Genomic DNA, 21615 nt, shown 5'->3' on the forward strand with positions numbered 1-21615 from the left:
TGCATTGAAGTATACGCACTTGAGCCCATCTCTGTGTCCGCAAGTAGTCCCTGTCAGTGCTACCTTCTCCACAGCCTCCCTACAGTCTTGGGCATCCTGACACACAGCTAGCTTACTTGCTGGACTACAAGTCCGGATCCCATCCCCCTGCCAAATTAGTTAGCAACAGCAAGACAGAAAAGGAACTGAATAAAGGAATGCCATGATCTCAAGGCCAAGGACCACTTCCATCTCCCAGAACCACTTGCCAAATATGTGATTGGAGATGGGGCTCTTCAGCAACCCAAGGACCCGCAGAACCTCAGACCTCAGATTTCCTAGGTGGACAATCATACTCATCAGCAGTGATGGCCAACAACAGTAGTCTTCTGTAAGCAAGTGAAACTACGTGGAAAAGGAAGATCAAGGATCAGCAAATCCTTATGAGCCAAAAAGACCATATTAATGAACTGCAAATGGCAACCACTGCACTGTCTTCCCTCTGCCCATCATACTTTGTTTTCTTGCCATTTTGTCTGTATGTATGTGGAGGGGAGTTTATAAGTGGGTTAGAGTTTTAAATAGAAGAGTTTTATGTCGACAGTTGTTTATCTGTGGCTTGAATCTGTTTATTTGTAAGGAATAGTAATTCTTAAGCACAGAAATCTGGTCTATAGTTTCTGTTAACTTGGGTCTGAAAAAACAGGTCAATTGAATTCAATACACTTTGTCAAATCCTTAATTTTGTGATGACTCTTGGATTAGTGGGGCTTGATTTCCAGTGTGCTACTCTAGTGAAATGTAGCTCTATCCCCTGGCCTAGTCTGTCAATTCACTTCAGGTGACTTAGGTTTCGTGTTCACATGGTCGTCTTTACTTGAATTTCAAATAGCAGTCTCAGATCCAATCTTTTCCCTTTCAAACTAGATGTAAAATTCAGTTCCTATTGTAGCTGCTAAAAGAGTGCTTTTATGCTTAAGTCATCAATTAACCCTGTCACATTACACAATGCCAAGTGAAATATAAACTGCTGTCTCTACTGTTCCAGAATGTACTGCTCCAAGAAGCTATCATGAAAGCATTCTGTGAATCCTTCATCCAAGTCACCACCACCAATCTGATTTTTCTAGTTTATGTGTAGATTAAAATTTCCCATGATAATTTGCTCTTTTTATCACATGCATCCAGTACTACCACGCTACTTTGTTCCACAATAGAAAAATACTCAGTTCCACATTTTAATTGAATTTAAGTTTCACCAGTTGCCATGTTAGAATTTCAACCCATGGCCCCAGCACATTAGCCTGAGCTTTTGGATTACTAGTCCATTGATATTTCCACTATGCCACCATATCTTCCTGCCCTTTCTGTACTTCAATCACAAAACTGTGTTATGAACTAAGAAGCTTTCTCACACTTGCACAATTATAATTCAGAGCTCCATATAAAATGTGGAGGAGTCGCCTCAGATGAAGAGACAAACATTAAGCAGAATCTGTTTAACACATCATCCGTAACATGCATTTATTTTTAGATTGTGAACTCTGTTGATCTGCAAAAGAAATGATACAGTACAATGGAGGAGTAAAGTAAAACCTTCTTTCCCATGGAGAATTCTAAGCTACTAGAATTGGGAAACAGCTGCAAGCTGTTATGTGTTTCAAAGATTGCCTTTGTGCCTGTTTGTCAGGGCAAAGCTCCAGCTTTTGCTGTGGCACTCCAGGATCAATTTGAGCTCTGTAACTGGCATTCCAACAGGATGATGGAGTGCATGTACTCATATTGCTTAAGAATTCAGTCCGTTCACTGTGGAGAAGTGCACAGAGCAATGCATTGTGTTTTCAAGGTACAATGGTGGCAAAACAGAAGTTCATCCAGAGCCAAAACCATTCCAAATGTGCTTTCACTTCCATTTGCAGTGACCACTGTTCTATGTACACAAAGCTGTCCACACATAAACTGAGCTCATGAATGTATCATAGAATTGTGGAACGAAGAATAAATTCTTAAAATTTGCATTTACCAACTACAATCTTGTAGAATCGGTTTTCAAATATTGTCTTCTATAAAGACACCTCCCTGAAATAATGACTGTATACTCATCGAAAAGTCGATTTTGAAGTCAAACTTTAGAGGATTGGTTAACTAATAGAAGGCAGAGTTGGGCAGTTTCAGGATGGCAACCTACAAAAAGTGGAGTGCCCCAGGGATCAGTGCTGAGACCACAATTATTTACCATGTACATTATTTACTTGGATGAGTAAATTGAAGGTACTCTAGCCAAGTTGCAGATGACACTAAAGTAGGTGGAAAGGCAAATGGTGAAATGGCAGATGGATATAGACAGATGAAGTGAGTGGGCAGAAACATGAGAGATGGATATGATGTGAGGTTATACACTTTGGCAGGTAGAATAGAGATGTTGATTATTATTTAAATGTAAAAGATATAGAACAGTGGGATTTTGGATAAATCATAAAAAAAACCTAGCAATCATGTTCATTAGTTAGTAGGGAAGGCAAGTTGAATGTTGGCCTTTATTTCAAAGAATTTAAAATATATATATAGAGGTAGGGGATGGAGCTCTTGTTAAAATTCTACAAGGCATTAGTCAGACCACAGCTGGAATACTATGTCTGGAATCCAGTCCCTCTACATCTCCATCCGCCACGACCAGGGCCTCCAAGTCCTCCATTTTTTCCTCTCCAGACATCCCTACCCGTACCCTCCCACTGACATTGTCATTCGTTTGGCTGAACTGGTCCTTACCCTCAGCAATTTCTCCATCGAATCCTCCCACTTCCTCCAGACAAAAGGGATAGCCATTGCCACCCGCATGGGCCCCAGTTATGCCTGTCCCTTTGTTGGCTACGTAGAATAGTCCATCTTCCGTAGTTACACTAGCACCACTCCCCACCTCTTTCTCCACTAAATTGATGACTGCATCGGCACCACCTCGTGCCCCCATGCGGTAGTTGAACACTTCTTCAGACCTTAAATTTACCTGGATCATCTCTGACACCTCCCTCCGCTTCCTGGACCTCTCCATCTCCATCAAGGATGACTGACACAACACTGACTCCCACAGCTACCTGGATTACACCTCCTCCCACTCAGCCTCCTGCAAAAATGCTATCCTGTATTCCCAATTTCTCCGCCTCTGCCGCATCTGCTCCCAGGAGGCTCAGTTTCAGCACAGAACATACCAGATGGCCTCCTTCTTTAAAGACCAAAATTTCCCCTCCCACATGCCCTCCAATGCATCTCATTCTCGTCCCGCACCTCTGCCCTCAAACCCCACCCTTCCAACCGCAACAAGGACAAAACACTCCTGGTCCTCACCTTCCAAGCCACCAACCTCCGCATAAACCACATCATCCGCCGACATTTCCGCCACCTACAAATGGACCCCACCACCAGAGATATATTTCCCTCCCCACCCCTATCTGCTTTGTGTAAAGACCATTCTCTCCACGCCTACTTGGACAGGTCCACGCCCCCTGAACAATCCACTGTGCCCTCCTAGTACCTTCCCCTGCCACCGCAGGGATTACAAAACCTGCCCCTTACCTCCATCCAAGGCCCCAAAGGAGCCTTTCACATCCATCAAAGTTTCACCTGCACTTCCACACGTCATTTATTGTATCCGTTGCTCCCGAAGCAGACTCCTCTACATTGGGGAGACCGGACGCCTTCTCGCAGTGTGCTTTAGAGAACATCTCCGGGACACTGCACCAGTCAACCCACCGCCCTATGGCCCAACATTTCAACTCCCCCCTCCAACTCTGCTGAGGACATGCAGGTCCTGGGCCTTCTCCATAGCCACTCCCTCACCACCCAACACCTGGAGGAAGAACGCCTCATCTTCTGCCTCTGGATCCTTCAGTCCCATGACATCAATGTGGACTTCACCAGTTTCCTCATTCCCCTCCTCCCCACCTTAGCCCAGTTCCAACCTTCCAGCTCAGCACTGTCCTCATGACCTGTCCCACCCGTCAATCTTTCTTCCTTCCTACTTATCCACTCCACCCTCCTCTCCGACCTATCACCTTTACCCCCATTTCCATCCGCCTATTGCAATCTCAGCTACCTTCTCTCCAGCCTCACCCCCCTCCCATTTACCTCTCCACCCTCGAGGCTCCCAGCCTCATTCCTGATGAAGGGCTTTTGCCCGAAATGTCGATAATCCTGCTCCTCAGATGCTGTCTGACCTGCTGTGCTTTTCCAGCACCACTCGAATCTTGACTCGAATATCCAGCATCTGCACTACCCACTTCTGCCTCGTCAAAGGTTTACAGGCCTGCTTCATTCCAAGCCTTTACATGAGCGCAAAACAAATGGAACAAAGAAGTATTGAGATCCTAGGATTGAAATGCATGCTAATTTTGGAATTTTGAGCTTTTCCTGGGGGTGTAAGCATCTGTATTAGTGTTTAAATGAATGTATTGCATATATGTGGATACTTTTCTTCTAAACTCATGAAAAACTGTTGGTTGTTCTCAGTGATCAGCATTAAAATGCTTTCAAAAGTGCACTATCTTCAGTCAGTAGAGAGTGCATCAGAGAGGAACCATCTGTGTTATCTCTCCTCTCTGTGTAACAACTGGAAGAGTTTAATGGGGCAGTTTAAGAAATCTTTACTCAGTATCTAACCCACTGCTCTGGTAATGTTGTCCAGAACCCGCAGAAATAGTTTAATTCTCTGTCTCACCTGTGTTGTATCTATTTTGATGGAAAAAATCATAGAGGAAGTAACTATTTCTGTATCTGAACCATGCAGCATCTCTCCTGGGAATTCACCATATCTCTATAATCTCCTGCAGCATCACAACCCTTCAGGTACTTTTGTTCCTCCAGTTGTGAGCGTTTGAGCAACCTCAATTTTAAACACTCTCCATTAGCTGCAAAAACCCTAAACTCGGGAACTACCTCCCTAACCTTCTCATAGAAATATAGAAAACTGTGGCAGAAGTACAATACTGCAGATAGTTCTCGTCACCCTTCTATAGAAAAGATGGTGTTAAAGAGAATGATCAGAGAACGGATAGGGCTGATCAGGGATAGTGGAGGGAACTTGTGCCTGGAGTCTGAAGAAATAGGGGAGGCCCTAAATGAGATTTTTGCTTCAGTATTCACTAGAGAGAGGGACCTTGTTTATGGTGTGAACACCGTGTACCAAGTTAATAGGCTTGAACAGATTGATATTAAGGAAGTGGATGTGCTGGAAATCCTGGGAAGCATCAAGATAGATAAATCCCCAGGGCCAGACCAATATATCCAAGGTTACTACGGGAAGCGAGGAATGAGATTGCTGCTTCTCTGGTGATGATCTTTGCATCCTCACTCTCCACGGGAGTAGTACTGGATGATTGGAAGGAGGCAAATGTTGTTCCTCTGTTCAAGAATAGGAATAGGGAAATCTCTGGTAATTACAGACCACTCAGTCTTATTCAAAGTTTGGGAGAAGATTTGTAGCTCGGGTGCTCGTTGTTGTGGTTCTGTTCGCCGAGCTGGGAATTTGTGTTGCAGATGTTTCGTCCCCTGTCTAGGTGACATCCTCAGTGCTTGGGAGCCTCCTGTGAAGCGCTTCTGTGATGTTTTCTCCGGCATTTATAGTGATTTGTACCCGCCGCTTCCGGTTGTCAGTTCCAGCTGTCCACTGCAGTGGCCGGTATATTGGGTCCAGGTCGATGTGCTTATTGATTGAATCTGTGGATAAGTGCCATGCCTCTAGGAATTCCCTGGCTGTTCTCTGTTTGGCTTGTCCTATAATAGTAGTGTTGTCCCAGTTGAATTCATGTTGCTTGTCATCTGAGTGTGTGGCTACTAAGGATAGCTGGTCACATCGTTTCGTGGCTAGTTGGTGTTCATGGATGCAGACCGTTAGCTGTCTTCCTGTTTGTCCTATGTAGTGTTTTGTGCAATCCTTGCATGGGATTTTGTACACTACATTGGTTTTGCTCATGCTGGGTATCGGGTCCTTCGTCCTGGTGAGTTGTTGTCTGAGAGTGGCTGTTGGTTTGTGTGTTGTTATAGTCTGGCTGTCAACAACACACAAACCAACAGCCACTCTCAGACAACAACTCACCAGGACGAAGGACCCGATACCCAGCATGAGCAAAACCAATGTAGTGTACAAAATCCCATGCAAGGACTGCACAAAACACTACATAGGATAAACAGGAAGACAGCTAACGGTCCGCATCCATGAACACCAACTAGCCACGAAACAACGTGACCAGCTATCCTTAGTAGCCACACACTCAGATGACAAGCAACATGAGTTCGACTGGGACAACACTACTATTATAGGACAAGCCAAACAGAGAACAGCCAGGGAATTCCTAGAGGCATGGCACTCATCCACAGATTCAATCAATAAGCACATCGACCTGGACCCAATATACTGGCTACTGCAGCGGACAGCTGGAACTGACAACTGGAAGCGGCAGGTACAAATCACTATAAATGCCGGAGAAAACATCACAGAAGTGCTTCACAGGAGGCTCCCAAGCATTGAGAATGTCACCTAGACAGGGGACGAAACATCTGCAACACAAATTCCCAGCTCGGCGAACAGAACCACAACAACTCAGTCTTATGTCTATGGTAAGCAAAGTACTGGAAAGGATTCTGAGAGATAGGATTTATGGCCATTTGGAAAAACATAGTTTGATCAAAGATAGTCAGCACGGCTTTGTGAGGGGCAGGTCATGCCTCACAAGCCTTATTAAGTTCTTTGAGGATGTGATTTGACAAGTTGATGAAGGTCGAGCGGTGGGTGTGGTGTATATGTTTTTCAATAAGGCATTTGATAAGATTCCCCATGGTAGGCTCATTCCGAAAGTTAAGAGGTATGGGATACAGGGACATTTGGGCTGTCTGGATACAGAATTGGCTGGCAGAAAGAAGACAGCGAGTGGTAGTGGATGGAAAGTATTCTGCCTGGAGGTCGGTGACCAGTCGTGTCCCGTAGGGGTCTGTTCTTGGGCCTCTGCTCTTTGTAGTTTTTATAAATGACTTGGATGATGAAGTGAAAGGGTGGGTTAGCCGATGACACAAATGTCGGTGGTGTTGTAGATAGTGTCAGGGGCTGTTGCAACATGATCGTGACTGATTCTCTCTTGAGATCTAACAGCATCTGTGGAGATGTTGACAGGATGTAGAGCTGGGCTGAGAAGTGGCAGATGGAGTTCAACCTGGATAAATGTGAAGTGATTTATTTTGGAAGATCGAATTTGAATGCTGAATACAGGGTGAAAGACAGGATTCTTGGCAGTGTGGAGAAACAGTGAGATCTTGGGGTCCATGTATATAGATCTGTCAAAGTTGCCACACAAGTTGATAGGGTTGTTAAGAAGGCACGTGGCGTGATGGCTTTCATTTATAAGGGGATTGAGCTTAAGATCCACGAGGTTTTGCTGCAGCTCTATAGAGTCCTGTTTAGACCACACTTGGAATATTGTGTCCAGATCTGGTCGCTTCATTATAGGAAGGATGTAGATGTTTTAGAGAGGGTGCAGGGGAGATTTACCAGGATGCTGCTTGGATTGGAGGGCTTGTCTTATGAAGAGAGGTTGAGTGAGCTCAGACTTTTCACACAGAAGAGAAGAAGGTAACTTGATAGAGGTGTACAAGGTAATGAGAGGCATAGGTAGAGTAGATAGCCAGAGACTTTTCCCCAGGGCAGAAACGACATTCACATGGGATCATCATTTTAAAGTGACTGGAGGAAGGTATAGGGGAGATGTCAGAGTAGATTCTTTACACAGAGGTGAAGGATGCATGGAATGCATTTCAAGTGATGGTAGTAGGGTCAGAGACTGTGGACAAGCACATGGACGGCAGTAAATTGAGGATTAGGTTGATCTTAGATGAAGATAAATGCTCAGCCCAACATCATGGGCTGAAGAGCCTGTCCTGTGTTGTACTGTTCTATGTTCTATGATGTTTGAACTATAAGGAGAGGCTGAAAAGATTGGGTTTTTTTTTCCCTGGAACATCGGACACTGAGGGGTAACCTTCCAAAAGTTTATAAAATCATGAGGGGCATGACAGGGTGAATAGCCAAGGTCATTTTCCTAGGTTGAGGGAATCCAAAACTAGGGGGCACAGGTTTAAGGTGAGAAAGAAAAGATTTAAAAAGGGACCTGAGGGGTAACTTTTTCACGCAGAGGGTGGTGTGTGTATGGAATGAGGTGTCAGAGGAAGAGGTCGAGGCTGTTACAATTACAGCATTTAAAAAGCATCTGGATGGATATATGACTAGGAAGGGTTTAGAGAGATATGGGCCGGGTGCTGGTAAATGGAATAGGTCACATTGAGGTGTCTGGTTGGCGCTGATGAGTTGGACCCAAGGGTCTGTGCTGCATTTCCTTGTGAGTAGGCCTTTTAGCCCATCATGTCTTCTTCACTATTCAACATGATCATGACTGATTCTCTCTTGAGATCTAACAGCATCTGTGGAGAGGAAGCAGTGTTAACATTTTGGGTCCAGTAACCCTTTCTTCAGAACTGCATATATTCAGTGACTTAGTCTCTACCGCCTTCTGTGTAGAGAATTCCAGAGAATATACAGCACGGAAACAGACCCTTCGGTCTAACCCATCCATGTCAACCTGGTATCCCAACCCAATCTAGTCCCACCTGCAGCACCCAGCCCATATCCTTATTCATATACCCATCCAGATGCCTTTTAAATGTTGCAATTGTACTAGCCAAGAGCCACTTTCGCTGGCAGCTCATTTCCATACACGTACCTCCCTATGTGTGAAAACATCCCCCCTCAGGTCTCTTTCACATCTTTACCCTCTCACCTTAAACCTATGCCCTCTAGTTCTGGATTCCCCCACCCCAGAGAAGAGACTTTGTCTATTTATGCTATCCATGCCCCTCATGATTTTATAAACCTCTATAACGTCACTCCTCAGCCTCTTTCTGCCAAAATGAACCATTTTATACTTGTGTACACTAAATTTTATCTGTCATGTACTCCCAATGTAATGATAGCAACAACTAATATCAGAGAGGGTTTGAGAGGATGTAACTGACAGAGATCTCTCAGAGAGTGGTAACGAATTGGTGAAAGCAAGCATTGGTCCAGAACAAGAGCTTGGGTTCTCAAGATATGCAACAGACCGTTTTGGAGAAATGAGGAGAAACTTCTTCACACAGTGACCCAATATAGTATAGCATGAAAGTAGATAAATCCCCAGGACCTGATCAGGTATACCCTAGAACTCTGTGGGAAGCTAGAGAAGTGATTGCTGAGCCTCTTACTGAGATATTTGTATCATCGATAGTCACAGGTGAGGTGCCAGAAGACTGGAGATTGGCTAATGTGGTGCCACTGTTTAAGAAAGTTGGTAAGGACAAGCTAGAGAACTACAGACCAGTGAGCTCCAGGGAAAACAGCTCCAGCCTATTTAGCCTCTCCCTGTAGCTCAAATCTTCCAACGCTGGCAAACATCCTTGTAAATCTTTTCTGAACCCTGTTAAGTTTCACAACTTCTTTCCATTAGGAAGGAGACTAGAATTGCACGCAATGTTCCAAAAGTGGCCAAGCCAATGTCTGTACAGCCGCAACATGACCTACTCCTGTACTCAATACTCTGACCGATAAAGGAAAGCATACCAAACGCCTTCTTCACTATCCTATCTACCTGCGACTTGGCTTTCAAAGAGTTATGAACCTGCACTCCAAGGTCTCTTTATTCAGCAACACTTCCTAGGACCTTACCATTTAGTGTATAAGTCCTGCTAAGATTTGCTTTCCAAAAATGCCGCACCTCGCATTTATCTAAATTAAAGTCCACTGCCACTTCTCAGCCCATTGGCCCATCTGATCAAGATTTTCTTGTAATCTGAGGTAACCTTCTTTGCTGTCCACTACACTCCAATTTTGGTGTCATCTGCTTCTTATGCACACATTCAAATCATTTATATAAATGATGAAAAGTAGTGGACCCAGCACCAGTATTCCTAGCATCTGACCTACTCTTGGAGCCACTGCATTTATGTGGTGAGTCCAGTTCAGTCTCTGATCAATGATAACTCCCAAGATGTTGTCAGTGGAGGATTCAGTGATTGTAGCATCATTGTAGAAAAATCTAGGTTTGAAGTGCTTTAGTGCCAGTTTGATTCTAGCTAACAGATACTGTCTCAGGCAAAAGTTTTTTAAGATTTAAAAAAAAATTGTAAAATGAAAGCCAGTTCTCCCAGCTCATCTTTTGCCTGGTTTGATTTGGCTTTGGCAGTCTGACTGTCAAGGGGTGGTGGTTAGATTGTCTCTTGCTGGTGATGGTCATAGCCTGGCATTTGTGTGGCGCAAATGTTGCTTGCCATTTGTCTGCCCAAGTCTGGATATTGTCCAGATCTTGTTGGACAGATTTGGACATGGACTGCTTCAGCATCTGAGGAATCGCAAATGGTGCTGAACGTTGTGCAATCATTGGCGAACATCCCCACTTCTGACCTTAAGATGGAAGGAAGGTCATTGGTGAAGCAGCTGAAGATGGTCCTTGACCTCAGACACTACTCTGAGCAACTCTGCAGACATGTCCTGGAGCTGAGGTGACTGACCTCCAACCATGACCATCTTCCTATGTATCAGGTGTGATGATGCTGCTACTTTAACAAGATTATGGTGTCCTTGGTCTTTTTTTGAGAGATGCTGAAAAATCTAGGTTTGAAGTGCTTTAGAGCCAGTTTGATTCTAACTAACAGATACTGTCTCAGGCAAAAGTCTTTTAAGATTTAAAAAAAACATTGTAAAATGAAAGCCAGTTCTCCCAGCTCATCTTTTGCCTGTTTTGATTTGGCTTTGGCAGCCTGACTGTTCACTGAAAGCAAGTATGGTTTCCTCACTACCTGCCACAGACCCAGTCTACCAACTATTTATAGGAAGTAATTGGAGAATAGCTACAGATAAACTGATATCGATCATTAGCATATATAACATTGCTGTGGTTCTGTTCGCCGAGCTGGAAGTTTTTGTTGCAAACGTTTCATCCCCTGTCTAGGTGACATCCTCAGTGCTTGGGAGCCTCCTGTGAAGCGCTTCTGTGGTGTTTCCTCCGGCATTTATAGTGGCCTGTCCCTGCTGCTTCCGGTTGTCAGTTTCAGCTGTCCGCTGTAGTGGCCGGTATATTGGGTCCAGGTCTATGTGTTTGTTGGTGGAGTTTGTGGATGAGTGCCAAGCTTCTAGGAATTCCTTGGCTGTTCTTTGTTTCGCTTGCCCTATAATGGTAATGTTGTCCCAGTCAAATTCATGTCTCATTCGACGTAACGGCACTGTTCACGTCTATTGACAAAGCCCTAGCCAGAGAAACAATAGCCAACCTGCTGAACAGACATAACAGACAACAGGATGTTGAACCCATCAACAAAGACGGCATACTTAAACTACTGGACTTGTGCCTCACAACACACTTCACATTCAACAACCAGATATACGAACAAATCAACGGAACACCCATGGGCTCACCGATCTCGGGACTCATAGCAGAAGCAGTAATGCAAAGGTTAGAACAAACAGTCTTACCACAAATTCAACCCAAACTCTGGGTCAGATACGTTGATGACACCTTTGTAATCATTAAAAACACGGAAATAGAGAATACACACCGGATCATCAACTCCACACTCACAGGAATCCGATTCACTAGAGAGGAAGAAAAGGACAACCAACTCCCATTCCTAGACGTGAGGATACAGAGAACACCAAACGGAGAATTCACCACTAAGGTACACAGGAAAGCCACACACACAGACCAAGTCCTGAACTATGAAAGCAACCACCCCAATACACACAAACGAAGTTGCATCAAGACACTGTTCAAAAGGGCCACAACACACTGCAGCACACCAGAACTACAAAAAGAGGAAGAGGAACACCTATACAAGGTATTCGCAAAAAATGGATATCCTCGCAATTTCATCAACAGATGCCTAAGGGAGAGACAACAGAACGAGGACATGCCGCAACCTAAAGGACTAGCCACACTACCATACATCAAGAACATTTCTGAAATGACAGCCAGACTACTGCGACCACTAGGACTTATAACAGCACACAAACCAACAGCCACTCTCAGACAACAACTCACCAAAACGAAGGACCCGATACCCAGTATGAGCATAACTAACGTAGTGTACAAAATCCCATGCAAGGACTGCACAAAACACTATATAGGACAAACAGGAAGACAGCTAACGATCCGCATCCACGAACATCAACTAGCCACGAAACGACACGACCAGCTATCCCTAGTAGCCACACACGCAGACGACAAGCAACATGAATTTGACTGGGACAACACTACCATTATAGGGCAAGCGAAACAAAGAACAGCCAGGGAATTCCTAGAAGCTTGGCACTCATCCACAAACTCCATCAACAAACACATCGACCTGGACCCAATATACCGGCCACTACAGCGGACAGCTGAAACTGACAACCGGAAGCGACAAGGACAGGCCACTATAAATGCCGGAGGAAACACCACAGAAGCGCTTCACAGGAGGCTCCCAAGCACTGAGGATGTCACCTAGACAGGGGACGAAACGTTTGCAACAAAAACTTCCAGCTCGACGAACAGAACCACAGCAACGAGCACCCAAGCTACAAATCTTCTCACAAACTTTGAATATATAACATTACTAACTAAAACTCTAATGACCTTAACTCCCCCCCTTACCTTCACAAACTAATAGGGATAATAGATTTTTGGGAGGCTAACGGAAAAGTTGGAAAGTTAATTCAGTGGTCTTGGCTTCCTGACTCCAGTGTTGAGATGGACCTACTTTGGCTAACCAGGCCCTTTATGTTGGTTGTCTTTGGAACCTTCCATTGGTTTTTAATAAGTACAGAGCGACTGATTAACTTGGAAAATGTTTCTGATTTATCAATTCAAAAATTGCAACTCGCAGCAACTGTAGCAGGAAAGGTAACTAGTTTTCTTGAAGTTTAAACTGATTTTTTTTACTGCAGAGAATAGGTAGCTTCTACTAGGTGAACAACAGCACACATTTTATACCTCAGTGGTAGGCTATAAGTATTTGTTATCTTATGCATGATATCTAACCTCTCTGCATTTCAATCTTCCTTGTCTTTCCATTTCATCTGTAAACCCCTGAACCTTGCTGCTTTGAACTCTTCTTCTTTCATGGAGGGGTTTATAAACCATTCCTGCTCCCTACAACCCTCATTGTGTTGAATTTCAGTTATCTAGTTTTATAGTCGTAATAATGTTTTCTGAGAATCCCAAAATTCTCCACATCTTTTAGCCCTCGTTGCATTTACAGACTTTTAAAGGCTCGAGTATCAATAGGACTGAGCTTCAGTTTGAAACAAAAACAGAAATTGCTGGCAAAATTCTTCATCACCAGACTCAAAATGCTAACTCTGTTTTCTCTGCACAGATTTTGCCAGACCTAGCAGAGATCAGTAGGAACAGGCACTTTAGCCCATCAAGTCTGCACCGATACATGACTTCTTTCTAACCTGAAAACCTCTGCCTCTATTCCCTGCCTGTTTATGTATTTATCAAGATGCCTTTTAGACGTTACTATTGTATCTGCTTCTATCACTTCCTTTGGCAGCGCAATTCAGCACTTAACATCCTCTGCATAAAAAAAGACTTGCCTCTCACATCTCCTTTAAACTTCCCCCTTTTACATTAAACCGATGTCCCCAGCAGGGGGCGGCACGGTGGCACAGTGGTTAGCACTGCTGCCTCACAGCGCCAGAGACCCGGGTTCAATTCCCGCCTCAGGCGACTGACTGTGTGGAGTTTGCACGTTCTCCCCGTGTCTGCATGGGTTTCCTCCGGGTGCTCCGGTTTCCTCCCACAGTCCAAAGATGTGCAGGGTCAGGTGAATTGGCCATACTAAATTGCCCGTAGTGTTAGGTAAGGGGTAAATGTAGGGGTATGGGTGGGTTTCGCTTCGGCGGGTCGGTGTGGACTTGTTGGGCCGAAGGGCCTGTTTCCACACTGTAATCTAATCTAATCTAATCTTAACATTTCTACCCTGGGAGAAAGACTCCAACTATCCATTCTATCCATGCCTCTCATGATATTGTAAACTCCTATCAGATCACCACTCAGCCTCCGACATTCAAGTGAAAACAAACCAAGTCGTTTGCCCAATCTCTCCCCATAGCTAATACCCTCCAAACCAGGCAACATTTTGGTAGACCTTTTCTGTACACATTCTAAAGCCTCCACATTCTTCTGGTAGTGTGGTGACAGAACTGTACACAATATTCCAAATGTGACCTAAGTAATATTCTTTGCAGCTGCAAAATGTCTTGCCAATGTTTATACTCTCTGCCCTACCATATGCCTTCTTGAACACCTGATCCACTTGTATTGGCACCTTCAGGGAATTGTGGACCTGTACACCTAGATCCCTTTGAATGTTAATGTTTCTAAGTGTTCTGCTGTTTACTTCCCTCTTGCATTAGACCTTTGAAGACCCATCACCATGCATTTGTCCATTTTAAATTCTATCTGCCATTTCTCTGCCCAAGTCTCCAGCCTATTTATATTCTGCTGTATCCTGTGGCAATCCTTCTCACCATCTGCAGCTTCCCCAATAAACTTACTAATTAGATTACTAAGGGAGTCCCTGTCGATATAGAGAGAAACTAAAATCAAATATTACAACAACCCTCTTGTTTCTATATTTTTCCATAATCTGGCCACATTTCTGTTCCTGTATCTCCTGTTGGCTGTTGGAAGCCCTCTGGTTGCACTCTTCCTATTCCTGACATCTGCCCACATGGCCTCACTGGATGAGCCCTTCGAGGTGTTTTTCCTCAGTACAGCTGTGATATCTCCCTAATCAGTAATGTAACTCCTCCACTTCATTTACATCCTTCTCTGTTCTGCCTGAAATATCTAAATCCTGGAACATTAAGATACCAGTATTTTCCCTATCTCAACCAAGTCTCTGTAAAAGCTGCAACACCACACTTGTATGTAATAATCCAAGGTCTAAATTCATGCTCCCCATATTAAAATAAATACACTTCAGACTGCTAGTCACACCATCTTCAGTTGTCAGTCCTTCCTCTTAGCCTTACTGACCTTTGTCTCTAAATCTTTCTCGGTCATTTCATTTGCTGTCCTACTGCTCTGATTCGCACTTGCCTGCCACACTCGTTTAAACCTCCCAAGTGACACCAGCAAAGATATTGGTGCCTCTCCAGTTTCAGTGCAACCTGTCCCTCTTGTGTAGGACCCACCTGCCCTGGAAGACATCCAAATGATCCAGATATCTGAAGTCCTCCCTCTTATACCAGCTCTTTAGCTCTTTATTTAACTGTACCATCTTCCTGCTCCTCGCCTCATTAGCACATGACTCGGGGAGTAATACTGAGAGGTTCTTCTTTTCAACTTAGTGCTAACTCCCCTTGCAAGACCTTGTCACTCTTTTCATTCGTCCGATGATGCCATGACTTCTGGCTGCTTGCACTCCCTTTTAAGAGTGTCCTGCAGCTGCTCAGAAAATTTTTTATATGTTTCACCAGTAATTTCTGTGTTTTTTTTCAGATATCCCGCTTCTATAGTTTCATGTTTTATTTATTTGAACTCCATTTTGCTGGTCACAAATAATCAAATAATCTCCCAATGATTGACTGCTTTGATTTATATTTAGAGAATGATCAGTAGGCAGGTTCTGGAGTGGTGAAAGTATCCATGTAATCCATACCATTGCACAAGTCAAGATGTTCAGATGCATAAGGAGGTGACTCGAACAATGATAACTTCAACTTTCAAATCTTAATTTTCATCTCATTTCTACTTTTCAGATTTTATTGTATTTGTTGCCTCTGTTGCTGTGATAGCTGCTGGGACTAAGGGAAATATCTTTGCCACTTCAGCACTTCGTAGCATGAGATTCCTACAGATTCTTCGGATGGTACGGATGGATCGTAGGGGTGGAACCTGGAAGTTGTTGGGATCTGTTGTGTATGCTCACAGTAAGGTCAGTCTAGCTTTGTGCACCTCCCTTTCCTTCTTATTCTACCTAACCTCAGTGCCGCAATATTTCCTTGCTAATTTTCTCTCCACCTTTTCTGAAGGCATAAGCGACTGCAAGGGGCTTATTTCCAGAGGGACAGATACTACAGTCCTTCAGTCAAATGCCTTTTCCTTACATTTCTGTTTGAATTGGTCATTCATTGAACAAGTTACCTTGAAGGGCTTCACAACCAGAAGTATTCACGATGCTCAGATATTGCTATGCAACAGTGGTCAGTTGGTGATCCTAAGAACGAGTAATTACTTAACTTTTTCCAACTCCCAAATCCAAAACTGATGGTGACAAATTGTAGCTGTTATTGTAGTTATTTTCAGTTTGAGAAAGGAATGCTTTCTCATTTTTGGCCTCCAGATTTAATATTTGGCAGAATAAATGTGGGACAGCCAAACTAGTATGGTGTTCCCTTTATACAGCCCTCTGTGTAATCTTTATTTCTAGAGATTTTTGTCGTTCTACAATTTTCTTAGTGTCCTTCTGATTGTGGGAACAATTTTAACTTTGCTTTAATGTATAAAATGGATGAGATCAATTTGTCATCTGTTTAACATACCTCCTGATGTTTGCTTCCATTGAAATCAATCGTATCAATGGAGAGATCACATACTGGAGCACATTCCACTGCCATGCTGTGTTAAATCGCTGATATTACAATTATAGACTTTTTCTTAGAGTCATAGAGTCAGACAGCATTGAAACAGATCACTCCGTCCAACTTGTACATAGCAACCACGTTTCCCAAACTAAACTAGCCTCATTTGCCCTTATTTCGTTAAACCTTTCCAATTCATGTCCCGGTCCAAATATCTGTACCTGCATCTACCATTTCCTCTGGCAGTTTATTCCAAGTATGGATCATCCTCTGTGTGTAAATGTTGCCCCTCAGGTATCTTTCTCGCCTCACCTTAAAAATATACCCCCATAGTTTTGAACTCCCCCATCCTAGGGAAAATACATTTGCTATTCAGCTTATCTATGTCCATCATAATTTTATAAACCACCCCTCAACCTCCTATACTCCAGTGAAAAAAGTCCCAGCCTATTCAGCCTCTCCTTATAACTCAAAACTTCTGGTCCCAGCAATATCCTTACATATCTTTTCTGAACCCTCTCCAATTTAATAATATCCTTCCTACAGCAGGGTGACCAGATCTGTATACAGGACTCCAAAAGTGGCTTCAGCAATGTCCTGTACAGCCTCAACATGTCATCCCAACTCCTACATTCAATAGTCTAAGCAACGAAAGAAAGCATGTTAACTACTTTCTTAACCACCCTGCCTACCTTTGATGCAACTTTCAAAGAACTGTGTACTTGAACCCCTAGGTCTCTCTGTTGGTCAGCACTACCCAGGGCCCTACCATTAACTGAATAAATCCTGCCCTTATTTGTTTTACCAAAATGCAATACCTTGTATTTATTCAAATTAAACTCCAATTGCCGCTCCTCAGCCCTTTGGCCCGGTTGATTGAGATCTCTTTGTAATCTTAGATAACCTACTTCACTCTCTACTATCCACCAATTTTGGTGTCATCCGCAAACTTACTAACCATGCTTTCTATATTTTTATCCAAATTGTTTATATGAATGACAGTAGATCCAGCACCAATCCCTGCGGCACACGGCTGGTCATAGGCCTCCAGTCTGCAAAACACCCATCACCACCACCCCTCTGTCTGGTACTTGTCAAGGCAATTTTGTATCCATTTGGTATCCATCTTCCTGAATCCTACGTGATCTCACTTTACTAATCAGTTGACCAGGCAGAATATTGTCAAAGGTATGGTTAAAATCCATGTACATAACATCTACTGCTCTGTCCTCATCTATCTTCTTCGTCACATCCTCAAAAAACTCAATCAAGTTTGTGGACATGATTTCCCACACACAAAGCTATGCTGACTATCACTATTCACTCTCCTCCCCTTGAGGCCTTTCACTGCCTGGTTAATGTCCAGTAACAATAAAGCTGAAAAATGAATCCTTTTATTAAAAGTTTCCATTTCACTGAGGAGGCTTCAGGCCAGTATTGATTCAACAACTTGCTTTGAGAACTCTGCTCATATTTTGACAGTTGTGACAATGTCTACAACTGTGGTTGAGGTAATCAACAACATTCTAAATCAAACAATCCAAAACATTCCAAAAAAACAATTGATTCACCCCATGTCTCAATGTTGACAGATCCTTTAAAAATTTCCAGGATCCAGGCTTGCATCTTTGCAAAAAATAAATCAGTTCTTCCTTGTGACATATCCTACCTAGGTACCAATGTTCTTTGAAAGGCATCTCTTTGTTTTGAGGTATATTGTTCACACTATTGCAAAAAATATCACTGCCTACCTTTAGAAATAGTAATGAGCTGCTGATTCACCACCCATTTTGTACTACAGAATTAGGAGCAGAGTACTGTCTACAGTATGTTAGGCGCAATCCTTTCATTGCAAAAATCTACGTTTAGCAATTACTAAACTGAAAGTCTCCTGTCTTTTTTGGTTCCTCTATGAAGTAGATTTGGAAGGTTCACAGCAAAAGCTGCTTTCAACTTGATAAGCTGTAACAGAGTTGTGCTTTTTAAGAGAGATTTGTTCTGTGCTGTTTCTCTTGAAGAGAGATGTTAATACAATAGTACCAACATGGCTGTTTCAGAAGCAGGGGTAAACAGCTTTGGGTTCCCTGCGTGTTTTAAAAAATTAGACAAAGAAGCATGAATGTGTTGATTCAGGCTCATACATACCCCAGGTTTTAGTTTTGATTTCAGTTGGAATTGGGGTTTCTGGAGTTGTAGCTGATAAATATAGCTGTCACTCTGTTGCACTAAAATGCTTGCATGCCTTCTGTTCTGCTAGATTTTTCTTTTGGTTTTCTTTTCTTCGGGACTAGAGATTGTTCTCACAATCAGTTTTGTTGAATTTTCCTTTGCCAAAGGGTGTTTATGGGATATTGGAACAGTTGATAACTAATAGTTAAATAGTACATTATTTTAAGTATTTTGATAGAATTAATGTCTAGAATCTGGAACACAGTGCCTTAGACTTGTCTTTAAATACGATAATAGATAGGATCTAGGTTACTTCCTTGATATATTTTGAGAGGGTTTGGCTTGGTCCATAATAAAGCATACACAAACAGCCAGCTGCCAGGAAGTATGCGTGCATGTTATTTGAAGATGATTACCCAATGTTGTTTGTTATGACAGGGCCAATTGAATTCAAGCTTGATCATGCTCTCATATATTGCCCAACACATACATTTTCCTGTGGAAGTTAACCAGCAAGTAGAAGCAAATATTCTTGATTTGATTGCGTTCCTTAATGTCAGGGACAAGTGATACTGGTTCCCAACTGAAATCAGTGAACTTGGTACGACTTTGTAACTTAACCGGTTGTGTACATGGCAACTGAAGAATCAGGAGCCTGAGTTAATTACAGGGTGGCACAGTGACTCAGTGGTTAGCACTGCTGCCTCACAGCGCCAGGGACCCAGATTCAATTCCAGTCTCGGATAACTGTCTGAGTGGAGTTTGCACATTGTCCCCAGATCTGTGCGGGTTTTCTCCGGGTGCATTGGTTCAATGCCACTGATCAAAGTTGTGTAAGTTAGGTGAATTGGCCATGCTAAATTGCCATAGTGTTCAGGGATGTGTAGGTCAGGTGCATGAGTCAGGGGTAAATATAGGATAATAGGGTAAGGGAATGGGTCTGGGTGGCTTACTCTTCAGAGGGTTGGTGTGGACTTGTTGGGCTGAAGGGCCTGTTTCCAAATTTAGGGATTCTATGATTTTATTATTGCTTTGTTGTTTTGTTCAATGTAGTAAGATGCTTTCTTCTTTCTGTTGCAGGAACTGATTACAGCCTGGTACATTGGGTTCTTAATCCTGATTTTCTCTTCGTTCCTCGTTTATCTGGCTGAGAAGGAGGCAAATTCTCAATTTTTGACATACGCAGACTCCCTGTGGTGGGGTACAGTAAGTCCAGATACTAATATTCCAGTTTATTGTTTTGTTTGGATCGTAGTAGAACATAGAACATTACAGTGCAGCGCAAGCCCTTTGGCTTTCGATGTTGCGCCAACCTGTGAAACAAATCTGAAGCCCATCTAATCTACACTACTCCATTTTTGTCCATATGTCAAAACAATTACCATTTAATTGCTCTTAAAGTTGGCGAGTCTATTATTGTTGCAGCTAATGCGTTCCATGCCCCTACTACTCTTTGAGTAAAGAAACTACCTCTGATATCTGTCCTTTGTCTATCATCCCTCAATTTAAAACTATTCCCGTTCGTGTTAGCCATCACCATCTGAGGAAAAAGGGTCTCACTGTCCAACCTATCTAACCCTCTGATTATCTTATATGTCTCAATTAAGTCACTTCTCAACCTTTTTCTTTCTAACGAAAGCAGCCTCAAGTCCATCAGCCTTTCCTCATAAGACCTTCCCTCCATACCAGGCAAGAACCTAGTAAGTCTCCTCTGAACCCTTTCCAAAGCTTCCACATCCTTCCTATAATGCAGTGATCCGCACCAGAGTTTTGTACAGCTGCAGCATGACCTCATGGCTCCGTAACTCAATCCCTCTACCAATAAAACCTAATACACTGTATGCCTTCTTAACAACCCAATCAACCTGGATGGCAACTTTTAGGGATCTATGTACATGGACACCGAGATGTCTCTGCTCATCTACACTACCGAGGATCTTACCAATAGCCCAGTACTCTTTATTCCTGTTGCTTCTTTCAAAGTTAATTACCTCACACTTTTCCACATTAAACTCCATTTGCCACTTCTCAGCCCAGCTCTGCAGTTTATCTATGTCCATCTGTAACCTGCAACATCCTTCAGTACTATCCTCAATTCCACCAACCTTCATGTCATCCGCAAATTTACTAACGCATCCTTCTATGCCCTCATCCAGGTCATTTATAAAAATGACAAAAAGCAGTAGCCCCAAAACAGATCCCTGTGGTACACCACTAGCAACTGAACTCCACGTTGAACATTTTACATCAACCACCATTGTCTTCTTTCAGCTAGCCAATTTCTGATCCAAACTCCTAAATCATCCTTAATCCCATGCCTCCATATTTTATGCAATAGCCTACCGTGGGGAACCTTACCAAATGAAATCCAGATACACCACATCAACAGCTTTACCCTCATCCCCCTGTTTGGTCACCTTCTCAAAGGACTCAATAAGGTTTGTGAGGCACGACCTACCCTTCACAAAATCGTGTTGATTATCCTGAAACAATTTGTTCCTCTCTAGATGGTTATAAATCCTGTCACTTATAACCTTTTCCAACACTTTACCCACAACCGGAGTAAGCCTCACGGGTCTATAATTATTAGGGTTGTCTCTATTCCCCTTCTTGAATAAAGGGTCAACTTTTGCTATCCTCCAGTCTTCTCGTACTATTCCTGTCGACAATGATGACATAAAAATCAAAGCCAAAGGCTTTGCAATCTCCACCCCAGATCCCAGAGAATCCTAGGATAAATCCCATTTGGCCCTGGGGATTTATCTGTTTTCTCACTTTGCAGAATTGCTAACACCTTTTTCTTGCAAACGTCAATCCCATCTAGTCTA

At 43.1% G+C, this 21615-nt stretch overlaps 1 protein-coding gene across 1 annotated transcript in view; it reads left to right on the forward strand.

The window, feature by feature from the left end:
• Window positions 1–21615, forward strand: part of kcnq4 (potassium voltage-gated channel, KQT-like subfamily, member 4) — a 789375-nt gene that overhangs the window by 607263 nt on the left and 160497 nt on the right. The window contains exons 4-5 of the mRNA XM_043717965.2: window positions 15797–15972; window positions 19868–19993. Coding sequence (XP_043573900.1) covers window positions 15797–15972; window positions 19868–19993 — 302 coding nt within the window. The remainder of the gene's footprint in view (window positions 1–15796; window positions 15973–19867; window positions 19994–21615) is intronic.

This window comes from Chiloscyllium plagiosum, unplaced genomic scaffold (genome assembly GCF_037043375.1).
Source record: "Chiloscyllium plagiosum isolate Xiang-an unplaced genomic scaffold, Cpla_swu_hap1 HiC_scaffold_30, whole genome shotgun sequence".
Taxonomy (NCBI): domain Eukaryota; kingdom Metazoa; phylum Chordata; class Chondrichthyes; order Orectolobiformes; family Hemiscylliidae; genus Chiloscyllium; species Chiloscyllium plagiosum.